Source organism: Pristiophorus japonicus, chromosome 18 (assembly GCF_044704955.1).
Source record: "Pristiophorus japonicus isolate sPriJap1 chromosome 18, sPriJap1.hap1, whole genome shotgun sequence".
Lineage (NCBI taxonomy): Eukaryota > Metazoa > Chordata > Chondrichthyes > Pristiophoridae > Pristiophorus > Pristiophorus japonicus.
This window is the reverse complement of record NC_091994.1, coordinates 1,214,318-1,238,379: the sequence shown is the minus strand read 5'-3', so window position 1 is coordinate 1,238,379 and position 24,062 is coordinate 1,214,318. Positions and strand designations below refer to the sequence as shown.

Here is a 24,062-nt window from a genome sequence, read left to right as displayed (position 1 = left end):
CCCGTCAGATACAGAATCTCCCTGAGAGTCCTCCTGCTAACCTGGTTTCTCCAACAGTGTCGCTCCCTTTGGCCTCACCTCCACCGCTGACCCTTGCTCCCCGTTTCTTCTCTCTCTGGGACAATGGCGCGTCTTCACCCATCTTGCTCCCTTTTAGCTCCCGCCCTGCTGCCCCTTTAAGGCTCCTGCCTCTTGACCCCTCTCCTGGTCTTGCCCCCTCCTGCTCTCCAAGATGTCCGATTCCCCGTCTTTCTTTGGAGTACTTACACTTAGCCCGCACCCCGCTTCCCCCGCGGCAGCCGATTCTTTAGGGAGAGCCAAGCCGTATTATGGCCCTTGATCCGTGCTGTTTCCCCCCCACCCCACACCCTGCTGACTTTGTCCTTTTCACCATACTTGGTGTGTTTTCCACCATCTCCATCTTGTTTTCTGCTCCGCAATTTTCTGCCTCTTCCTGCCGTTCGGCGGCTGTGTCCTCCGCCTGCTCCGCTCCTCCGGCCACTCCACTCACACCTCCTGCTCCTTCTCCCATCTCCTCGTCACTCAAGGGGCTTCCCTCTGCCTCACACTCACAGCGGGTGGGGCCTTTGTGACACACCCCACAGCGCTCTGTCTTGCAGCTCCGGGCAATGTGTCCAGACTCGCTGCAGTTATAACAGTACAGGTCTGGACAGCTTCTTACAAGATGTTCGTGTCCTTAACAATAATAGCAAACCTTCTCCTGGTTACCATGCAGAACCCGGAAGTACTGCACTCCTTCCATTGTCTTGAATTTCATGCTGCAGGGTAATGACTTCACCCCCTCTGGGAACCGCAGCTTTACATAACGGGTTCCTCGGCTACCCACATTCCAGGACAGGATCTCCTCTTTATTACTGGGCAAAGTTTAATGTCCCACAACTCCAACTTTTTTTATCAGCCCATCGTCCTCAATATAACTGGCAGGTTTAAGAATGAGACCACCAGCACTGGTGAATACAGCAGAGATACCCCCAGGTATTTCTCACCAACCTTCAGGCTCAGTAAAAGTCTTACCACCTCCTCTCGGCCACTGACCATCACCTCGAGCCCAACATTGGGCTTTGGTTGGCAGGCAAAGCAGCTTCCCTCACCGCAGTCCTCATGTACAGCCTGTATGATATCCCAAGCTTGCATCTCCTTATCCCGGCACTGAACCACCACCGTGTTTTCTTTTCCAAATCTTTGGGCCTTTTATTCTCCTCTCCCCTGATTAAATTCATCCTGGTGACATTGTCCTCTGAGGGGCCCGGCCCAGCCCAGCCCAGCCCTCTGGGCAATATGGCTGCTGTTTAAGGACCAAAAAGGCCCTAAAACTTGAAAACAAAAGCGCCAGCAACCTTTTACAAACTCACTCCATCTCGCTGCAGTAATTAAACACCAGCAGCACCTGCTCATTCCTAGCCCCTCCCACCTGGAGAGAGCTACCCAATCAGCCACGTCTGACACTGTGATCATTCGGGATACTGCAATAGTGCATTCTGGACTTTTCAGTCAGTGTTTCGGGATCACATTCTGTATTTCAGCCCAATCAAAATTTTTATTCAGTCACACATAAACTATAGAGTCAGGTTACCAAAACACCCCTTGTGTTGTTTCTCTTGTTAATTTTCTCCCTTCCCCTTGTTCCTCTCTCGTAAGTGTCGACTTTTGCTGAGATTCGGTCCAACCTCATCCAAATGACCATTCTTCAAACGTCGGCGTCCACAGGCTGTCTGACCACAGAGGGCACCATACCGAAGCCCAATCTGGACCTCCCCTGATGGAATGTATTTGCTTCATGGGATCTTTGCTTAAGAATTTTTAGCATCACATTGCTATTAAGAACTAGTTGGTTTATTAACAAAGGTTTAACAATCACACAACACATTACCAGTTCATCCACCAGGCTCACAACTACCTGCCCCATCGTGGATGACCTAGACCCAATGGACTGGGGTTTTATTGAGTCTTGTGAATGTCATGTGACTGGCTCAGCCATTCACAATGCAACAGCTCTACAACTATTTTAAATTATAACTTTAAGACAAGTGCCTCTTTTGGTAAGGGCACAAGAGCTCACAGATTAGCAAATAGATTTTAAGGGAACATTAACAAATTCTGTTCCCTGCTGTAATGCTGCACTCCAGTCTCTCCAGCACCCACATCTTGTGGAAGGCCACGAGCGTACCGGTGGACACCGCGTGCTCCATCTCCAGGGACACCCTGGCTCAGATGTAACCGCGGAAGAGAGGCAGGCAGTCGGGCTGAACGACCCCCTCGACCGCCCGCTGCTTGGACCGGCTGATGGCCCCCTTGGCCAGGCCCAGGAGCAGTCCTACGAGGAGGCCCTCCGACCTGCCCGCTCCCCTCCGCACAGGGTGCCCAAAGATCAGGAGTGTGGGACTGAAGTGCACACAACAGCCCCAGAAACCTGTGAGCATGCACAGAGGTGCATACATTACCCCTGACATTGACTCTCGCACGCATCAGCCATATCCAGTACCCCGCCCAGTCACCTTGCCCGCAAGCCTGGATAATGCATGTTACAGCAGACCCTCACCAGTCAAACCAAATCTCGCTCACACGCACACTCACGCTCATGCCCAAGCACACGTTCGGGCTCAAGTCGCTGGATAACTACAAGGACAGTCACCCTGGCTGATCTTCGCCTCCTCAGCCCAGGAACACTGCAGTTAATGGCAGCACCAATTCTACTGCTCTTAATCAAAATCAATTTATTCAGCACAGAGAAGGAATTGATATCTGGGGCTTCATTTTTTTTTTAATTCGTTGCCAATCTTTCCAATTCTTTGTCAAATCACAAACGCCAGAGGTCACCTTGCACACATCAAGGATCACTCTGCGCCAATGCTCTTAGCCAAAAGGCCTAGAGCCACTGCACCGTTCCTGGAAGTACTGCAATACCAGGTTCGTGCCATGGAGGTGGATGGGTCAGGCCCCCCACACACCTCCTATTTCCAAAAAGCATAGGAGAACCACCTTCCTGATCCAGGGAGAACCACGTTGGGTCATGGTTACTCCCCTGTCAGGTCAGTTATGCATGATCTTAGCCAAAAGGCCGAGAAGCGACAGGCTTGGGGCCCCAGTGAGTGTAACAGTCACACGCTGAGCCAGTGTGGCTCTTGGCCAGAATCGTTTCATTTCCATGTCCAGCTGACACTCATCAGACTATTCCTGTCTCATGCATTAAAAAAAGAACTTGCATTTATATAGCACCTCTCAGGACATCCCAAAGCGCTTTACAGCCAATTAAGTACTTTTTGAAGTGTAGTCACTGTTGTAATGTTAAAAATACAGCAGCCAATTTGCATACAGCAAGCTCCCACAAACAGCAATGTGATAATGACCAGATCATCTGTTTTATTTACAATGATGTTGATTGAGGGATAAATATTTGCCAGGACACCAGGGAGAACTCCCCTGCTCTCCTTCGAAATAGTGCCTTAAGATCTTTTACGTCCACCTGAGAGAGCAAAAGTCGGCCCCTCCGACAGTGCAGCACTCCCTCAGTACTGCCCCTCTGACAGTGCGGCACTCCCTCAGTACGGCACTCCCTCAGTATTGCCTCTCTGACAGTGCGGCAATCCCTCAGTACTGCCCCTCTGACAGTGCAGCACTCCCTCAGTACGGCACTCCCTCAGTATTGCCTCTCTGACAGTGCGGCACTCCCTCAGTACTGCACCTCCGACAGTGCAGCACTCCCTCAGTACTGCCCTCCGACAGTGCGGCACTCCCTCAGTACTGCCCCTCCGACAGTGCGGCACTCCCTCAGTACTGCCCCTCCGACAGTGCGGCGCTCCCTCAGTACTGCCCCTCCGACAGTGCGGCGCTCCCTCAGTACTGCCCCTCCGACAGTTCGGCGCTCCCTCAGTACTGCCCCTCCGACAGTGCGGCGCTCCCTCAGTACTGCCCTCCGACAGTGCGGCACTCCCTCAGTACTGCCTCTCTGACAGTGCGGCACTCCCTCAGTACGGCACTCCCTCAGTATTGCCTCTCCGACAGTGCGGCGCTCCCTCAGTACTGCCCCTCCGACAGTTCGGCGCTCCCTCAGTACTGCCCCTCCGACAGTGCAGCACTCCCTCAGTACTGCCCTCCGACAGTGCGCCACTCCCTCAGTACTGCCCCTCCGACAGTGCGGCACTCCCTCAGTACTGCCCTCCGACAGTGCGGCACTCCCTCAGTACTGCCCCTCCGACAGTGCGGCACTCCCTCAGTACTGCCCTCCGACAGTGCGGCACTCCCGCAGTACTGCCCCTCCGACAGTGCGGCACTCTCTCAGTACTGCCCCTCCGACAGTTCGGCGCTCCCTCAGTACTGCCCCTCCGACAGTGCGGCGCTCCCGCAGTACTGCCCCTCCGACAGTGCAGCACTCCCTCAGTACCGCCCCTCCAACAGTGCAGCACTCCCTCAGTACGGCACTCCCTCAGTATTGCCTCTCTGACAGTGCGGCACTCCCTCAGTACTGCACCTCCGACAGTGCGGCGCTCCCTCAGTACTGCCCCTCCGACAGTGCAGCACTCCCTCAGTACTGCCCTCCGACAGTGCGGCACTCCCTCAGTACTGCCCTCCGATAGTGCGGCACTCCCTCAGTACTGCCCCTCCGACAGTGCGGCACTCCCTCAGTACTGCCCCTCCGACAGTGCGGCGCTCCCTCAGTACTGCCCCTCCGACAGTGCAGCGCTCCCTCAGTACTGCCCCTCCGACAGTGCGGCGCTCCCTCAGTACTGCCCCTCCGACAGTGCAGCACTCCCTCAGTACCGCCCCTCCAACAGTGCAGCACTCCCTCAGTACTGCCCCTCCGACAGTGCGGCACTCCCTCAGTATTGCCCTCCGACAGTGCGGCACTCCCTCAGTACTGCCCCTCCGACAGTGCGACACTCCCTCAGTACTGCCCTCCAACAGTGCGGCACTCCCTCAGTACTGCCCCTCCGACAGTGCTCCTCTGACAATGTGGCGCTCCCTCAGTGCTACTCCTCTGACAGTGCGGCGCTCCCTCAGTACTACCCCTCCGACAGTGCGGTGCTCCCTCAGTACTGCTCCTCCGACAGTGCGGTGCTCCCTCAGTACTGCTCCTCCGACAGTGTGGCACTCCCTCAGTACCGCCCCTCCGACAGTGCAGCGCTCACTCAGTACTGCCCCTCTGACGGTGCAGCGCTCCCTCAGTGTTAGTCGTGTTATGAGTGTCAGCTTTAGGATCCCTCCCCCTGTGATCTTGGAGGACGGACTTATCGTGTTGTCAGGGTTCACTAGGGGTCGCTGGGCTATGCTAGTATGGTGGCTGTGATACTGCATTAGCAGAGTTCAAATCTCATAAATCCAAATTTACAAATTGCCATTAATAAAATCTGGTCACTTGTGGTCTTGTGATGCCCATAAAAACCCGACTGTTTCAGCAATGCTCTCCAGAGAAGGAAAGCTCTCTGCCCCTACACAGGATGTCTATCCCATAATGTGTGATTTACATTGAAGACCCTCTCGAACCACTCATTCATAAAAAGGCCAACTAGAGATGGGAAATAAATCTGGCCTTGACAATATCACCCACATCTCTTGTGCATCCCCTGATTATAATCGCTCTGCCATTGGTGGCTGTGCCTTCAGCTGCCTGGGCCCTAAGCTCTGGAACTCCCTCCCTAAACCTCTCCTCCTCTCTCTCCTCCTTTAAGACGCTCCTTAAAACCCCCCTCTTTGACCAAACTTTTGGTCACCTGTCCGAATATTTCCTTACGTGGCTCGGTGTCAATTTCTTGTCTGATTTCCACTCCGGTGTAGCGCCTCAGGACTACGTTAAATACAAGTCTGGAACGACCCCAACCCCCCCACACTGGGCAGGTTAGGGTTAAACTGACCCCCACTCCCCCATCCCACAGTCTTCATCCTCTGCACTAATTCCTTGCTCAGCTGATTCTGAATTTCCAGCAGTTTTCTGTCCCTGTCCCGGGTCAGAGGGCCCCGTGTTCCTGTCCCGGGTCAGAGGGCCTGTGTTCCTGTCCCGGGTCAGAGGGCCTGTGTTCCTGTCCCGGGTCAAAGGGCCTGTGTTCCTGTCCCGGGTCAGAGGGCCTGTGTTCCTGTCCTGCGTCAGAGGGCCCCGTGTTCCTGTCCTGGGTCAGAGGGCCTGTGTTCCTGTCCTGGGTCAGAGGGCCCCGTGTTCCTGTCCCGGGTCAGAGGGCCTGTATTCCTGTCCCGGGTCAGACGGCCTGTGTTCCTGTCCCGGGTCAGAGGGCCTGTGTTCCTGTCCCGGGTCAGAGGGACTGTGTTCCTGTCCCGGGTCAGAGTGCCTGTGTTCCTGTCCTGGGTCAGAGGGCCTGTGTTCCTGTCCCGGGTCAGAGGGACTGTGTTCCTGTCCCGGGTCAGAGGGCCTGTGTTCCTGTCCTGGGTCAGAGGGCCCCATGTTCCTGTCCCGGGTCAGTGGGCTTGTATTCCTGTCCCGGGTCAGAGGGCCCGTGTTCTGGGTCAGAGGGCCCCGTGTTCCTGTCCCGGGTCAGAGAGGCCCGTGTTCCTGTCCTGGGTCAGTGGCCCGTGTTCCTGTCCTGGGTCAGTGGCCCGTGTTCCTGTCCCGGGTCAGTGGGCCCCGTGTTCCTGTCCCGGGTCAGTGGGCCCCGTGTTCCTGTCCCGGGTCAGTGGGCCCCGTGTTCCTGTCCCGGGTCAGAGAGGCCCGTGTTCCTGTCCTGGGTCAGTGGCCCGTGTTCCTGTCCTGGGTCAGTGGCCCGTGTTCCTGTCCCGGGTCAGTGGGCCCCGTGTTCCTGTCCCGGGTCAGTGGGCCCCGTGTTCCTGTCCCGGGTCAGTGGGCCCCGTGTTCCTGTCCCGGGTCAGAGAGCCTGAGTTCCTGTCCCAGGTCAGTGGGCCCCGTGTTCCTGTCCCGGGTCAGAGAGCCCGTGTTCCTGTCCCGGGTCAGTGGGCCCCGTGTTCCTGTCCCGGGTCAGTGGGCCCCGTGTTCCTGTTCCCCGCCTCGCCCAGTTCCGTTATAAGGAAGGAAAGCAACAGGAGACAGTGGAGCATGATAGGAACTTTTATATATTTTTTTTAAGTTAACTTAATAAAAGACAACAGCGCTTTCGACCGGAGCATTCTGCCTCCGTCTTTATGTACAGGCCCGTTGGTGGGTGGGGGGGTGAGGGGGAAGGGGGTGGGGGGGGTGAGGGGGGAATGGGGATGAGGGGGGGAGGGGGTGATGGGTGAGGGGGTGGGGGGGAGAGGGGGTGATGGGTGAGGCGGGGAGGGTGTGATGGGTGAGGGGGGGAGGGGGTGATGGGTGAGGGGATGGGGGGGAGGGGGTAATGGGTGAGGGGGGAGGGGGTGATGGGTGAGGGGGGAGGGGGGGGAAAGGAAAACAACATTGCAATATTCCAAATGAATCTCTAAAGCCGATTACACAGAATCTCTGGAAAGGTCTAGAACATTCTGAAACGGTACGTCAGCAAAGAATGGAGCTTTGGACAGGCAAAACAAAACTTCAAAAAGCATCTCAGGGATTTGCCGATTGAGTCAAACGAATGGGGCGGTGGGCCGGGGGGGGGGGGGGGGGGGCAATGGGGTGGGAGTGGGCACGGTGGGGGGCTCGGTTTCGAGACCCCTCCATCACTCGTTTTACTGCTGGTTGTGAGTAAACAATGTCAGGTGCACTTGCCCGTTAACCCTCTGAGTCCCCCCAAATACATCGGCCCTTCTCACATCTTCTCCTCTATCTTGCTACCTTCCACTGAATGCAGCATCCCGGGACATATTGCACTCTCCATTCGGAACATGTACATTGAGAAATGCTGTGTCCACCCCATTCTCTGATGGACCACTTTCCCCTGCCCGTAACACTCTCCCCCTGCCCCGAACACTCTCCCCCTGCCCCGAACACTCTCCCCCTGCCCCGAACACTCTCCCCCTGCCCGTAACACTCTCCCCCTGCCCCGAACGCTCTCCCCCTGCCCCGAACGCTCTCCCCCTGCCCCGAACGCTCTCCCCCTGCCCCGAACGCTCTCCCCCTGCCCCGAACGCTCTCCCCCTGCCCCGAACGCTCTCCCCCTGCCCCGAACGCTCTCCCCCTGCCCCGAACGCTCTCCCCCTGCCCCGAACGCTCTCCCCCTGCCCCGAACGCTCTCCCCCTGCCCCGAACGCTCTCCCCCTGCCCCGAACGCTCTCCCCCTGCCCCGAACGCTCTCCCCCTGCCCCGAACGCTCTCCCCCTGCCCCGAACGCTCTCCCCCTGCCCCGAACGCACTCCCCCTGCCCCGAACGCACTCCCCCTGCCCCGAACGCTCTCCCCCTGCCCCGAACGCTCTCCCCCTGCCCCGAACGCTCTCCCCCTGCCCCGAACGCTCTCCCCCTGCCCCGAACGCTCTCCCCCTGCCCCGAACGCACTCCCCCTGCCCCGAACGCTCTCCCCCTGCCCCGAACGCTCTCCCCCTGCCCCGAACGCTCTCCCCCTGCCCCGAACGCTCTCCCCCTGCCCCGAACGCTCTCCCCCTGCCCCGAACGCTCTCCCCCTGCCCCGAACGCTCTCCCCCTGCCCCGAACGCTCTCCCCCTGCCCCGAACGCTCTCCCCCTGCCCGTAACACTCTCCCCCTGCCCCGAACGCTCTCCCCCTGCCCCGAACGCTCTCCCCCTGCCCCGAACGCACTCCCCCTGCCCCGAACGCTCTCCCCCTGCCCCGAACGCACTCCCCCTGCCCCGAACACTCTCCCCCTGCCCCGAACGCTCTCCCCCTGCCCCGAACGCTCTCCCCCTGCCCCGAACGCTCTCCCCCTGCCCCGAACGCACTCCCCCTGCCCCGAACGCTCTCCCCCTGCCCCGAACGCTCTCCCCCTGCCCCGAACGCTCTCCCCCTGCCCCGAACGCTCTCCCCCTGCCCCGAACGCACTCCCCCTGCCCCGAACACTCTCCCCCTGCCCCGAACACTCTCCCCCTGCCCCGAACACTCTCCCCCTGCCCCGAACACTCTCCCACTGCCCGTAACACTCTCCCCCTGCCCGTAACACTCTCCCCCTGCCCCGAACACTCTCCCCCTGCCCCGAACACTCTCCCCCTGCCCCGAACACTCTCCCCCTGCCCCGAACACTCTCCCCCTGCCCCGAACACTCTCCCCCTGCCCCGAACACTCTCCCCCTGCCCCGAACACTCTCCCCCTGCCCCGAACGCACTCCCCCTGCCCCGAACGCACTCCCCCTGCCCCGAACGCTCTCCCCCTGCCCCGAACGCTCTCCCCCTGCCCCGAACGCACTCCCCCTGCCTGTAACGCACTCCCCCTGCCTGTAACGCACTCCCCCTGCCTGTAACGCACCCCCCTGCCTGTAACGCACCCCCTGCCTGTAACGCACCCCCTGCCTGTAACGCACCCCCCCTGCCTGTAACGCACTCCCCTGCCTGTAACGCACCCCCCCTGCCTGTAACGCACCCCCCCTGCCTGTAACGCACCCCCCTGCCTGTAACGCACCCCCCCTGCCTGTAACGCACCCCCCCTGCCTGTAACGCACCCCCCCTGCCTGTAACGCACCCCCCCTGCCTGTAACGCACTCCCCCTGCCTGTAACGCACTCCCCCTGCCTGTAACGCACTCCCCCTGCCTGTAACGCACTCCCCCTGCCTGTAACGCACTCCCCCTGCCTGTAACGCAGGGGTTAACAGGCAGGGTGCTTAAGACCAGGACACTGGGCTCACTTGAGGAATAGCTGGACACTGTAAAGGAGAGCCGGTGGATGGGAAGTTTGGGAGAATGAGATCCATCTGAAAATACCTTATGATTGTGCCACACAATTCTATCCCCTCAGAAGTTGTGCCCGTTGGGAGTGACAACCACTTACTCTGGTTTAAAACAAGACCGAATCAGCCGGGCGTCACTTTAGAAAATAAACTCAGCTTATTTTCTCTTAACCAGCTTTGTGGGTGGGGGGACTTTGTATTGTTCGTGTGTTCCGATCGCAGCATCCTCCGAACCATTAGAGGGCGGCATGTGTCGGAGGGCACTATTTACCAGAGGGACCTGTGTACCACAGGTGGCATTGAGCAGATGTGAGGAAGATACTCGAAAAGAGTCACCAATGGGTCGACCCTCCCAATGGATGGACCCTCCACAATGGACGGAGACCCTCCCAATGAATGGACCCTCCACAATGAACGGAGACCCTCCCAATGGATGGACCCTCCACAATGGACAGAGACCCTCCCAATGGACGGACCCTCCCAATGGACGGACCCTCCACAATGGACGGAGACCCTCCCAATGGATGGACCCTCCACAATGGACGGAGACCCTCCCAATGGACGGACCAATGGGTGGATTTGGATTTCAGAGGGCAGGAGAGCATGGTCAGCCTCAAAGGGTGGCAATGATACCTGACAGAGTAGAAAAAACATTGCAGTTAAATACAAGAACTGTGCTTTCGTTTTTTTTTAAAACATGCTTTAAATACAAAAACAAAATTGAAACTCTTGGTGTTCACAGAGTTTGCAGCACAACTGAAGTAACTCTCATTACATTGAAACATCTCGGTGCACTGTAAATATCAGTAATACAAGTCCTTTGTTTTGTTCCAATTGATGCAATATCTGCTTTCCCTCGGGCTCAGCCTCCCCAGCACGGGGAGGGATAGGTAACGGGGCCGGAAGATTCAATGTCGTCTCCTGGATGCTCTCGGTTATGAAAATCTCCATTTCTTTGGGATTCATGAGGTTTCATCTCTAAATTCAATACTGGATTGAGGAAGGGTGTTGGGGGGGGGTGGGGGGAGGGGGCAGTTTTAAGATGCTGGTGGGATAGGGAAAGGTATCAAGACCTGAGTTCTAAAGCTTGTTTATGCCCTGCAAAAATTCATGCAAACCCTTAACAGTAAAGGCTACCATGTCATTGGGCAAAAACTGACTTTAACAAAAACAATGTTTGGTGCCTATAGGGATTTCTGACTGACCGACAGAAAATGTTTTATTCAATCCTATTTTTTCCTTCCTTATTTCTCCCCTCCGCTCCCAAAGGCACTGGCTCTTACTGGGGTACCGTTCTACGGACACCGGGGTGGGGAGGGCGGGATGGGGAGATGGAGGGAGACGGGGTGGGAAGGGAGGCAATGGAAGGGAGGTGAGGGGAGGGCAGGTAGGGGAGGGAAGGACAGAGGAGGGGAAAGGAGGGAGGGAGGGGTAGAGGGGGAGGTGACGGAGGGGAGGGGAGGCGAGGGGAAGGGAAGATGAGGAGGGGTAAGGAGGGGAGGGGTAGGGAGGGGAGGTGAGGGAGGCGACGGGTAGGGAGGTGAGGGGAAGGGAAGGTGGAGAGGGATAGGGAGGGGAGGTGAGGGCTGGGTGAGGGGACGTGGGAGGAAAGCGGAGATTCAAACATTGATCTTAAATGCGTTTGCACTGGAACAGGACGATGGAACTGGACAACGCCACCGAAAGGCATCGTGTCACTTGTACAATGACACCCTCATGACCAAAAGCATCATGGGCACCCCCTTGTTGAACGCACAGAAACACAATTTGCCATGCACTTTCCCCTGTAACCCCCACCTTTAAACGGGTCCCACGCAACACAAGAGAGAAAAAAAGTGACACGGGAATCTGTTCGCACTGCGAAAAAACCTTCACTTTAAAAAAATGAAACAGAACAATATTTAACAAAGGAACAGTCTCCCGTTTGAAACCAGGTGGACTTTAACCCTTCAAGACCCTTGTGATTGGGAGAATTTAGAAGCTGCGATGCATTCCCCCCCCTTCTCCCCTCCCCCCCACCACCTCCACCCGCCATTTTTTGTTGTCGTGAATTTTAAAAAAAAATCTCCGTTGAATTTTACAGCGAGAGAAACACAGAGAGCTCCCGGGGATCTGTGCCAACCTGTCAGATTCATGGAATAAATGTCAGAAGTTGTTGTCCCTCTAATCTAACGGGAAGCAGTTTTCCACCCAACGAATTAGGGTTAAAAAGGAGGCGACTCCTGGCAATGGCCGGAAGCGTTCTGCGGATTTTCACTTCGTCGTTGCCTGCAATCACCCCTCCCCCACCCCCACAGAGTGTCGCATTGGTGGGTGCAGGGGGTGAGGGGGTGATTGCAGGGAATGGTCAATAATTTCCCCCTCCACACCACTCCCAAAACAACCAGATGTTAGGTTACCATCTGTCCTTTGTGGACAGCTGTGGCTTGGTGCAAATATGCTGGGCAAGGGCGAGTTCCTGATCTGGGTTGGGGTGTTGGATGGCCACAGAGCAGGTTCCAGTACTCCTCTGCTGGTTGGTAACCCCAGCCATGGCTCAGTGTGGGGGGGGAAATGCACCACGTCCCAACCAAATACAAAACCAGGAAGGGCCCAGGTTCGATTCCTGTCTGTGCCGAATACGTATAATTTCAGCCGGAGGCTGGTGGGGGAACTGGGGGCACTGGAGGGGAGCGGGAGGGGGGGAGGAATTTGAGCAAGGGTTCCCACTCCTGATTGTTCTGCAGTGCTTCCCTGCTAGAGCGTGCGTGCGAAGATCGGGTGAGAAGAGGATCGGGCATGGTCGCGATGCCGCTTACAGTTGAATTACTGCTTGGGCGGGGTGCCCAGCACCCACCCAGTGAGGCCTGCACCTGTCCTGTGTCCTGCCCAGCTCTCCCTTCCTCGGCCATGGTCGTGCAGGAAACATGTACACGCACGCACGATGTGGTCTCACAGCGCATTCACCGTCTGCCTGTGCGGAAGTTAAAGTAGGGGGTGGGCAGGAGGGAGAGAGGGAAGGGGAGAAGGACTAAAAGAAGCAATAATTCCCCCGGGGGGCGGAAACAGAGCGACAGACGCCTCTCGGAAGACCTCTAACCAGCCGAGGCTCTGGGGAGAAGGTAAAGAGGGCGAGCAGAAGGGGAGCCCCCGTGCCACCTCCCCCAACGAAGTGGTAAATGCCAGCCTGGTTCTCAAAGGGTTAACAGATTCGAAGTAAATTAATTCCTGGCCCCTATGGTCGGGAAAGCAGGAAGAGCCACAGAAAAAGAAAAGCAAGATCCAAGGAGTTGCCTCCGTCAGTTTGTTTTAAACGGTAAACACCGGCGGAGCCACGGAGCGTCATCTCTGCCAGCCCTCGGCAATGCGCATGCGCTTGACCGCCAGACTGTCCTCGTCGCTGGCCGATAACGGCCGGGTCAGCACGATGGGGCACTGGTAGCCCTTGGCATAATCCTTGGGGTCCTCGCAGGGGCTTCGGGCACCATCCGGCCCGCTCAGCTCCAGGCGTCCCTCGTGGTGCTGGAACATTCCGCCGCCGCCGTCGCTGTGGGGGGAGGCACGCTCCGACTTGATGCTGACCGTATGGAAGGAGGGCAGGGCCAGACTGGAGCTCTGGCTCAGGTGAGAATTACCGATTACCCTGGCGGGGGGAGAGAGGCAGAAAAATTATTAGATCGAGGCCAATGTTCCCTTTCGTTTTGGGGAGGGGGGGCGATGTCCCTTTAACGGCTCTGTGTGGCACATTCAGATTTCTGCGCACGTGCCGTTTATGCTATGGTGAAGCTGGCAAGCGGCCTGTGCGGTGTACTGTATGCACTGGTGAGTATGTCACAGGACCGAGCCAGGGTGTCCCTGGAGATGGAGCATGCAGTGTTCACCGGTACGCTCGAGGCCTTCCGCGAGAGGTGGGCGCCGGAGTGACTGGAGTGTATCATTACAGCAGGGAACAGAATTTTAATTTGATTTGTTATGGTTCCCTTAAAGATGATTTGTGAACTTGTGGATTCTTGGCTTAAAGTTATAATTTAAAACAGTTATAGAGCTGTTAAATTGTGAGTGGCTTAGCTAGTCACATAACGTTCACCAAACCCCAGCCAGTTGGGTTCGGGGGATCCATGATGGGGCAGGTGGTTGTGAGCCTGGTGGGTGAACTGGTAATGTGTCGTGTGATTGTTAAACCTTTGTTAATAAACCCACTAGTTCTTAATAGCAATGTGTTGCTGTGAATTCTTAAGCAAAGATCCCATGAAGCAAATACATTACGTGTGGGAATATTGATTGTGGCTAATCTGTGTCTTAATTCCATCTGCTCACCTTAAGAACAAAAGAATTAGGAGCATGAGAAATAAGAATTAGGAGCAGGAGTCGGCCATTCGGCCCCTCGAGCCTGCTCCGCCATTCAATGAGATCACGGCTGATCTTCGACCTCAACTCCACTTCCCCGCCCGATCCCCATATCCCTCGATTCCCCTCGAGTCCAAAAATCTATCGATCCCAGCCTATAATATACTCAGAGACTAAGCATCCACAGCTCTCTGGGCAGAGAATTCCAAAGATTCATAACTCTCGGAGTGCGGAAATTTCTCCTCATCTCAGCCCTAAATGGCCGAGCCCTTACCCTGAGACTGTGACCCCCAGCCCGGGGGAAACATCCTCCCTGCATCTACCCGGTGAATCCCCCGCAGAATGTTACATGTTTCAATGCCGCGGTTCCGTAACCCTTAATACCCTTGCCCAACAAAACTCCATCAAACTCAGCTTTGAAATTTTCAATTAACCCCCCCCCCCCGGCCTCAACAGCATTTTTGGGGGAGAGAGTTCCAGGTTCCCATCGCCCCTGAACAGCCTGGCTCTAATTCTAAGATTGGGCCTGCCCTCATTCTAGACTTCCCCCACCAGAGGAAATCGTTTCTCTCTAGCTATCCTACCAACTCTTTTAATCATCTTAAACACCTGGATCAGATCAGCCCTTAATCTCCTGTACCCGAGGGAATACCAGCCTTGACTATGCAACCTGTCCTCATAATTGACGCTTTCAGCCCCAGTTCGGAATCCTATTATTCTTTGCAGAACGCCTTTGGGACGTAGCGGAATTGACTGTCCCAGCACGCACTGTGTGAGAAGCTGAGTGGCTGAGGCGGGGTCTGGGAACAGATAGGGGGGAGGGGGATTACGGCCGTACGTAGTGAACCACAAGTCGCGGACACAATGCCGATGGATTGGATAATGCCCCCATCCATCAGGCCCGGAGACTGTCCCGCAGTCAGTGACCGGGATTGATTTAATGCACATCATATCGTATTGTGCAACTACCCTCCGCTCACTGCCTTTCGCTGGAGAAATAATCCTGCTATTATCGGGAGGAGCCGCTGCAGTTTCGGTCACACGAGTTCTATTTGCTGTAGTTTGTACGGGCTCTTTATTAGCAAGTAGACCCTGTTTGCTTTTTGCTGTTTGCTATGAGCCCTGCCCAGCCTCCCCGTACCGACGCAGTGGTGGCAATAGACGGCCGAGTATTTAACTTACCCCAGGTGGGAGTGTGCCGAGGGTTGAAGGTCGCTCTGGTGCTGGTGATGGTGCTGGTGTTGCCGTAGTTGCCAGATGGCTGTCTGGTCCTGAAGGACCCCACCCGGCGAGTTGTACACAGAGACAGAAGCATTGTCGTTAAGTGAGTAACCTGCAAATCACCAGGGAACAGGAAAGGGTGGAGTTTAATTACACACTGTGGGGAACCCGAATAGGTGTACGTGAGGTTGGGGCAACTTTAGAACAAGCGAGTGGCTGTGATCGGGAATGCGCTGCTGGAAAGGGCGGTGGAAGCAGATTCAATTGTAACATTCAAAAGTGAATTAGATAAATACTTGAAAAGGAAAAATTTGCAGGATTAGGAAAGAAAGACTTGCATTTATATAGCGCCTTTCACCACCACCGAATGTCCCAAAGCGCTTTACAGCCAATGAAGTACTTTTAGCAATGTGATGATGACCAGATAATCTGTTTTAGTGATTTTGATTGAGGGATAAATATTGGCCCCAGGACACCGGGGAGAACTCCCCTGCTCTTCTTCAAAATAGTGCCGTGGGATCTTTTACATCCACCTGAGAGGACAGACTTGGTTTAACATCTCATCCGAGAGACGGCCCCTCCTGACTCAGAGGCAAGTGTGCTGCCCACTTCTATTGAAACACCGGCTGCACGGGACACCTGGGGAGCAGTGCAGCCCCGCAGTACACAGCAAACATTGCTCATGTTCTTACATAGGCTAACAAGACAAGGGAATACACAGTAAATGGTAGGACACTCTGAAGTGTAGAGGAACACAGGGACCTTGGAGTGCAGGTCCACAGATCCCTGAAGGTAGCAGGCCAGGTAGATAAGGTGGTTAAAGAGGCATACGGAATGCTTGCCTTTATTAGCCGAGGCATAGAATATAAGAGCAGGGTGGTTATGCTTGAACTGTATAAAACACTGGTTAGGCCACAGCTGGAGTACTGCGTGCAGTTCTGGTCACCACATCACAGGAAGGATGTGATTGCACTGGAGAGGGTGCAGAGGAGATTTATGAGAATGTTGCCTGGACTGGAGAATTTTAGCTATGAGGAAAGATTGGATAGGCTGGGGTTGTTTGCTTTGGAACAGAGAAGGCTGAGGGGAGACCTTATTGAGGTGTGTAAAATTATGAGGGGTCTGGATAGAGTGGATAGGAAGGACCTATTTCCCTTAGCAGAGGGGTCAATAACCAGGGGGCATAGATTTAAAGTAATCAGTCGAGGGATTTGAGGGGAAATATCTTCACCCAGAGGGTGGTGGGGGTCTGGAACTCACGGCCTGAAATGGTGCTAGAGGCAGAAACCCTCACCACATTTAAAAAGTACTTGAAGTGCTGTAACCTACAGGGCTACGGACCCAGAGCTGCAAAGTGGGATGAGGCTGGGTAGCTCTTTGTCGGCCGGCACAGATACGATGGGCCGAATGGCCTCCTTCCGTGCTGTAAATTGCTGTGATTCTACGATAAGCAACTCACAGGACCAAGTTGTACTATCCTCATTCAACCATGAGGTGGCAGCACAAAACAACAAGTCTGAGTTGGACCAGTGAATGAACATCAAACGTTCTTGAGCATTACGCATGGCGGTGTTAAACCTGCAGCACGAGACCAATGTCTGTGTCGTGCTCACTTCTCAGCCCTGGGTTTACACAATGAGCGTGGCCACAAAAGAACTCTGTGCGTGTGCTGTGTGCTCTCTGGGAAGCTAATTATAAACAGTTATGAGACTGCGGGCAACAGCATGCATATTCCATTAAAATAAATAGGTTTTACTTCAGGCCAGGTAGACGAGCAGGAAAGTTTGCTCTACCTTACGACCATAAGGTTCCACCGTGAGATTGATTTGCAATGTACTGACTCCCGGTCCGAGCATTGCGTGGTCAGAGACATAAAACAACTCTGAAATTGGCCCGAATTGAACAATCCTGTCAAGTGTGTCATTGCACTCTGTGGGACCTTGCTGTGCGCAAATTGGCTGCCACCCTTCCTGCTCATCGAAGCCACAGAGCGGCTGGTTGTGGAGGAAGTAAGAGAGGAGTCATACTATTGGCACTATTCTGAGCTTAGAGCTCAGTTAAGGGTGCAGCAAAGAGGGAGCTTTACTCTGTATCTAACCCCCTGTACCTGCCCTGGGAGTGTTTGATGGGACAGTGTAGAGGGAGCTTTACTCTGTATCTAACCTGTGCTGCACCTGCCCTGGGAGTGTTTGATGGGACAGTGTAGAGGAAGCTTTACTCTGTATCTAACCCCCTGTACCTGCCCTGGGAGTGTTTGATGGGACAGTGTAGAGGGAGCTTTACTCTGTATCTAACCCCCTGTACCTGCCCTGGGAGTGTTTGATGGGACAGTGTAGAGGGAGCTTTACTCTGTATCTAACCCGTGCTGTACCTGCCCTGGGAGTGTTTGATGGGACAGTGTAGAGGGAGCTTTACTCTGTATCTAACCCCGTGCTGTACCTGCCCTGGGAGTGTTTGATGGGACAGTGTAGAGGGAGCTTTACTCTGTATCTAACCTCTGGAAGAGAAAATCAGGCGGAGTAAGCGGCCATGCGATAGTGCCGCACTCCCTCAGCACAGCACTGGGAGTATCGGCCTGGATTATGTGCACATATCCTGGGGTGGGGTTTGTAGAACCTTTTGACTCAGAGTCAGAAGTGCTACAACCGAGCTAAGCTGACACTGAAGGCACTGGGCTATAACTCCGCTAGCTCTGGCGACCTTCCATCAGCTTTGCCGCGCATGAGCTGATACGATGGGTTCTGGCAGCTTATTTTACTGAGTCAGTGTGTCACAGGCGAGACTAATCCTACCATCCTGTTGTCGACCTGCCTGAGATCAGCTATCTCAGTACAGGTCAGGGATATAGGATTACCTACGATATACGGCCCAGAAACAGGCCATTCGGCCCAACCAGTCCAGGACGACGTTTATACTCCACTCGAGCCTCCTCCCATCTTTCCTCATCTAAATCTATCACCATAACTCTATATTCCCTTCTCCCCATTGTTTTTCCAGCCTCCCCTTAAATGCATCGATACTATTCCCCTCAACCCCTCCCTGTGGCAGCGAGTTCCACATTCTCACCGCTCTCTGGGTAAAGAAGTTTCTCCTGAATTCCCCATTGGATTTCTGGGTGACGATCTTATATTGATGGCCTCTAGTTATACTCTTCCTCCACTCTGTCAAAACCTTTCATCATTTTAAAGACCTCTATCAGGTCACCCCTCAGCCTTTTATCAAGAGAAAAGAGACCCAGCCTGTTCATTCTTTCCTGATACGTATACCCTCGCATTTCTGGTATCATCCTTGTAAATCTTCTCTGCACCCTCTCCAGTGCCTCCATATCCTTTTTATAATATGGTGACCAGAACTGTACACAGTGCTCCAGGTGTGGTCTAACCGAGGTTCGATACAGGTTTAACATAACTTCCCTACTTCTCAATTCTATCCCTCTAAAAATAAACCCGAGTGCTTGGTGCGCTTTTTTATGGCCTTGCTGACCTGTGTCAATACTTCGTGATTTGTGGACAATCAAGCCTGGGATCTTCTGTCACAGAAGGTCCATTGTGCTGCTAAACTGTTAGGTTTGCCGCATCAATCTTCTTCCGAGCCTAGTACTGTGGGAATAGGGGCGGCGGGGGCGAGGGTGGGAGCATGGGCGAGGGTGGGAGGGGGCGAGGGTGGGAGCGTGGGCGAGGGTGGGCGAGGGTGGGAGGCAGCGAGGGTGGGAGGGGGCGAGGGTGGGAGCATGGGCGAGGGTGGGAGCGTGGGCGAGGGTGGTGAGGGTGGGCGAGGGTGGGAGCATGGGTGAGGGTGGGAGGGGGCGAGGGTGGGCGAGGGTGGGAGGGGGCGAGGGTGGGAGCGTGGGCGAGGGTGGTGAGGGTGGGCGAGGGTGGGCGAGGGTGGGAGCATGGGCGAGGGTGGAGGGCGAGGGTGGGAGGGAGCGAGGGTGGGAGGGCGAGAGGGGGTGAGGGTGGGAGGGGGCGAGGGGGCGAGGGTGGGGCGAGGGTGGGAGGGGGTGAGGGTGGGAGGGGGCGAGGGTGGGGCGAGAGTGGGAGGGGGCGAGGGTGGGTGGCGAGGGTGGGAGCGGGCGAGGGTGGGAGGGGGCGAGGGTGGCGAGGGCGAGAGTGGCGAGGGCGAGGGCGAGGGCGGCGAGGGCGAGAGGGGCGAGGGTGGCGAGGGCGAGGGTGGCGAGGGTGTAGGGGGCGAGGGTGGGAGGGTGGGAGGGGGCGAGAGTGGGAGGGGGCGAGGGTGGGAGGGGGCGAGGGTGTAGGGGGCGAGGGTGTAGGGGGCGAGGGTGGGAGGGTGGGAGGGGGCGAGAGTGGGAGGGGGCGAGGGTGGCGAGGATGGGAGGGGGCGAGGGTGGGAGGGGGCGAGGGTGTAGGGGGCGAGGGTGGGAGGGGGCGAGGGTGTAGGGGGCGAGGGTGTAGGGGGCGAGGGTGGGAGGGTGGGAGGGGGCGAGAGTGGGAGGGGGCGAGGGTGGCGAGGATGGGAGGGGGCGAGGGTGGGAGGGGGCCCCGAGGGTGTAGGGGGCGAGGGTGGGAGGGTGGGAGGGGGCGAGAGTGGGAGGGGGCGAGGGTGGCGAGGTTGGAAGGGGGCGAGGGTGGCGAGGGTGGGAGGGGGCGAGGGTGGCGAGGTTGGAAGGGGGCGAGGATGGGAGGAGGCGAGGGTGGGAGGGGGCGAGGGTGGGGGAGTGTAGACAGACTGCCTTAAAGTACACCAATCAGCGAAGGATCTTACCAGTTAGGCCGGAGGAGTAAGCCCCTAATCCATGGCCTGTCAGACTGGGGGTTGCCATGGTAACCATCGGCGTGTTGGGTTGTAGAGTTGAAGTATTCGTTCTCTGGTGAAAGAGAGAAGGAGAGAAAAAAAACACATTAAATCCTCCAAACGACAGAATATTTGTTTGGTTTTCTGCATAATTGTGCGTGAAATTTTCTATCCAAAATGAGCACATAAATACTGGCTGACACTCCCCGTGCAGTACTGAGGGAGTGGTGCACTGTCGGAGAGGCAGTACTGAGGGAGTGCCGCACTGTCGGAGGGGCAGTACTGAGGGAGTGGTGCACTGTCGGAGGGGCAGTACTGAGGGAGTGCCGCACTGTCGGAGGGGCAGTACTGAGGGAGCGCCGCACTGTCAGAGGGGCAGTACTGAGGGAGCGCCGCACTGTCAGAGGGGCAGTACTGAGGGAGTGCCACACTGTCGGAGGGACTGTACTGAGGGAGCGCCGCACTGTCGGAGGGGCAGTACTGAGGGAGCGCCGCACTGTCGGAGGGACAGTACTGAGAGAGTGCCGCACTGTCGGAGGGGCAGTACTGAGAGAGTGCCGCACTGTCGGAGGAACTGTACTGAGGGAGCGCCGCACTGTCGGAGGGGCAGTACTGAGAGAGTGCCGCACTGTCGGAGGGACTGTACTGAGGGAGCGCCGCACTGTCGGAGGGGCAGTACTGAGGGAGTGCCGCACTGTCGGAGAGGCAGTACTGAGGGAGTGCCGCACTGTCGGAGGGGCAGTACTGAGGGAGTGCCGCACTGTCGGAGGGGCAGTACTGAGGGAGCGCCGCACTGTCAGAGGGGCAGTACTGAGGGAGCGCCGCACTGTCGGAGGGGCAGTACTGAGGGAGTGCCACACTGTCGGAGGGACTGTACTGAGGGAGCGCCGCACTGTCGGAGGGGCAGTACTGAAGGAGCGCCGCACTGTCGGAGGGGCAGTACTGAGAGAGTGCCGCACTGTCGGAGGGGCAGTACTGAGAGAGTGCCGCACTGTCGGAGGGACTGTACTGAGGGAGCGCCGCACTGTCGGAGGTGTCGTCTTTGAGATGTGATGTTAAACCGAGCCCTGTCTGCTCTCTCGGGAGGATGTAAAAGATCACACAGCCACTATTTTGAAGAAGAGCAGGGGAGTTCTCCCCAGTGTCCTGGGGCCAATATTTATCCCTTCTACAACAACGTTAATTTATATTGCACCTTTAACGTAGTAAAATGTCCCAAGTCGCTTCACAGGAGTGTTATAAAACAAACCAAATAAATTTGACACCGCATCAGAAGAAATTACGGCAGATGAGGGTCACAGAGGTCGGTTTTAAGGAGCGTCTTGAAGGAGGGAAGAGAGGTAGAGAGGCGGAGAGGTCTAGGGAGGGAGTTCCAGAGCTTGGGGCCCAGGCAACAGAAGGCACGGCCACCGATGGTGGAGTGATTATAATCAGGGATGGTCAGGAGGGCAGAATTAAAGGGGTGCAGAGATCTCGGGGGGTTGTGGGGCAGGAGGAGATTACAGAGATAGGGAGGGGCGAGGGCCATGGAGGGATTTGTAAACAAGGATAAGAATTTTGAAATCAAGGCGCTGCTTAACTGGGAGCCAATGTAGGTCAGTGAGCACAGGGGTGATGACATCACTAAAATAGATGATCTGACCATTGTCACATTGCTGTGTGTGGGAGCTTGCTGCACACAAACTGGCTGCTGTGTTTCCCACATTACATCAGTGACTACACTTTGGAAAAGTACTTCATTGGCTATAAGGCGCTTTGGGATTTCCTGAGGTCGTGAAAGGCACCATATAAATGCAAGCTTTTCTTTAAACAATGCAGACATTGGGCCCCTCGAGCCTGCTCCGCCATTCAATGCGATCATGGCTGATCTTCGACCTCAACTCCATTTTCCTGCACTATCCCCATTTCCCTCGATTCCCGTAATATCCAAAAATCTATCGCTCTCAGCCTTGAATATACTCAGAGACTGAGCCTCCACAGCCCTCTGGGACAGAGAATTCCAAAGATTCACCATCCTCTGAGTGAAGAAATTCCTCCTCATCTCAGTCCTAAATTGCTGACCCCTTATCCTGAGACTGTGACCCCTGGTTCTAGACTCCCCAGCCCGGGGGAAAACATCCTCCCTGCGTCTATCCGGTCAATCCCTGTCAGAATTTTGTATGTTTCAATGAGATTATCTCTCATTCTTCTAAACTCTAAAGAATATCATCCTAGTCTACTCAACCTCACCTTGTCGGAAAATCTCCCATCCCAGGAATCAGTCTGGTGAACCTTTGTTGCACTCTCTCTAAGGCACGTATATCCTTCCTTAGGTAAGGAGACCAAAACTGTACACTGATATCTTCTTTATGACATCATAAACACACAGACTACATGATGGCTCTACAGGAAACTTGTCAGGTGATCTGGTCACATGGCCCTTTTATTATTATGCATCAGCAGTTGCAATACCATCCTAGTCCACTAGGTGGAGCTCTATATTACAATTCTCCCTCCTTAATGAAGAAGTAATTCTAACAAAATAATCATCATACATTACTTGCATGGTTATACATAACAAAAGATATAGACTTATTTTGCCACATTTACACCAGTGGCCAATCAATTAGAATTAAGGTCTCACCAGCGAAGCAGCCATGTTCCTAGAGCCAGTCGAGACAGCGTGCATTTCACCTCTGCGATTGTCAGGGCCAAGGTTCACAGGGGTGGGGGACCGTGTTGCTATGGCTCTATTGAGGTTACCAGGGGAGACCAGCATCCCCGGCGAGACGTGGGTATTCAAGTAACCAGCACCTGTCACATTAAAAAACACACAAACCGATGGAAGGTGATGAGTAAACAGGAAACTAGATCTGACCACATTCACGTCGCAGGCTAGTCTTTACAACTCATTGAGGGGAGTCTGGGTAAGTGGTCAAGACCCAGAGAGTGCAGGGCAACATCGGTAGGCATGCGGGCAAGGTAACTCGAGCGGTGGTGCAACGCCTAGCGTGGATTTTAGAATCCTGCAGATTGTCGGAGGACAAGAAGGGCTAAAATCCTCCAGCCCCACAACCCTCCGAGATCTCTGCCTCCCCCCAACTCCACCCTCTTGTCCATCTCCCCATTCCTTCGCTCCACCATCGGTGGCCATGCCTTCAGCTGACTGGACCCCAAGCTCTGGAACTCCCTCCCTAAACCTCTCGACCGCACTACCTCTCTCTCCTGCTTGAATACGCTCCTTAAGTCTTGCTACAGCTATATGAGGCCACACCTGGAATACTGCGAGAAGTTTTGGTTTCCATAATTACGAAAGGATAAACTTGCTTTGGAGGCAGTTCAGAGAAGGTTCACTCGGTTGATTCCGGGGTTGAGGGGGTTGACTTATGAGGAAAGGTTGAGGAGGTTGGGCCTCTACTCATTGGAGTTCAGAAGAATGAGAGGTGATCTTATCGAAATGTAAAAGATAATGAGGGGGCTTGACAAGGTGGATGCAGAGAGGATGTTTCCACTGATGGGGGAGACTAGAACTAGGGGGCATGGTCTTAGAATAAGGGGCCGCCCATTTAAAACTGAGAAGAGGAGAAATTTCTTCTCTGAGGGTTATAAATCTGTGGAATTAGTTGCCTCAAAGAGCTGTGGAAACTGGGACATTGAATAAATTTAAGACAGCGACAGACAGTTTCTTAATCGATAAGGGGATAAGGGGTTATGGGGAGCGGGCGAGGAAGTGGAGCTGAGTCCATGATCGGATCAGCCATGATCTCATTAAATGGCGGAGCAGGCTCGAGGGGCCGTTTGACCTGCTCCTGCTCCTATTTCTTATGTTCTTAAAACCTACCATTTTCGCCAAGCTTTTGGTCACCTGTCCTAATATCTCCTTCTTGGCTCAAGTACACCGACCCGATACACTGACTCTGTTTCTCTCTCCACAGATGCTGCCTGATCCCACCATTTTCTATTATTATTTCAGATTGTAGCATGTGTTAGATCCAGAGTGAAGGTCCCGCACCCCTTCTCCATCAATGGGTCTCAGTCCTAACCTCAAACCAGCTACTTGTATGGCCACTTTCA

General features: G+C 55.2%; 1 protein-coding gene and 1 non-coding gene across 4 annotated transcripts in view; both read right to left on the bottom strand.

Annotated features, from left to right (window-relative positions):
- Positions 1-2,891: 2,891 nt before the first annotated feature.
- On the bottom strand, positions 2,892-3,091 carry LOC139229444 (U2 spliceosomal RNA). The gene has a single exon (XR_011587718.1). It is a non-coding gene; the product is annotated as a U2 spliceosomal RNA (small nuclear RNA).
- Positions 3,092-9,541: 6,450 nt separating this feature from the next.
- Positions 9,542-24,062, bottom strand: part of mef2b (myocyte enhancer factor 2b) — a 140,156-nt gene continuing 125,635 nt past the window's right edge. For 2 of the 3 annotated variants that reach the window (XM_070859540.1, XM_070859539.1), the window contains exons 6-9: positions 22,633-22,802; positions 19,980-20,082; positions 15,219-15,369; positions 9,542-13,332 (exon numbers count right to left, since the gene is read on the bottom strand). In XM_070859540.1, the coding sequence (XP_070715641.1) occupies positions 13,032-13,332; positions 15,219-15,369; positions 19,980-20,082; positions 22,633-22,802 (725 nt within the window). In that variant the 3' untranslated portion in view covers positions 9,542-13,031. The other variant, XM_070859541.1, reaches the window with a different exon arrangement.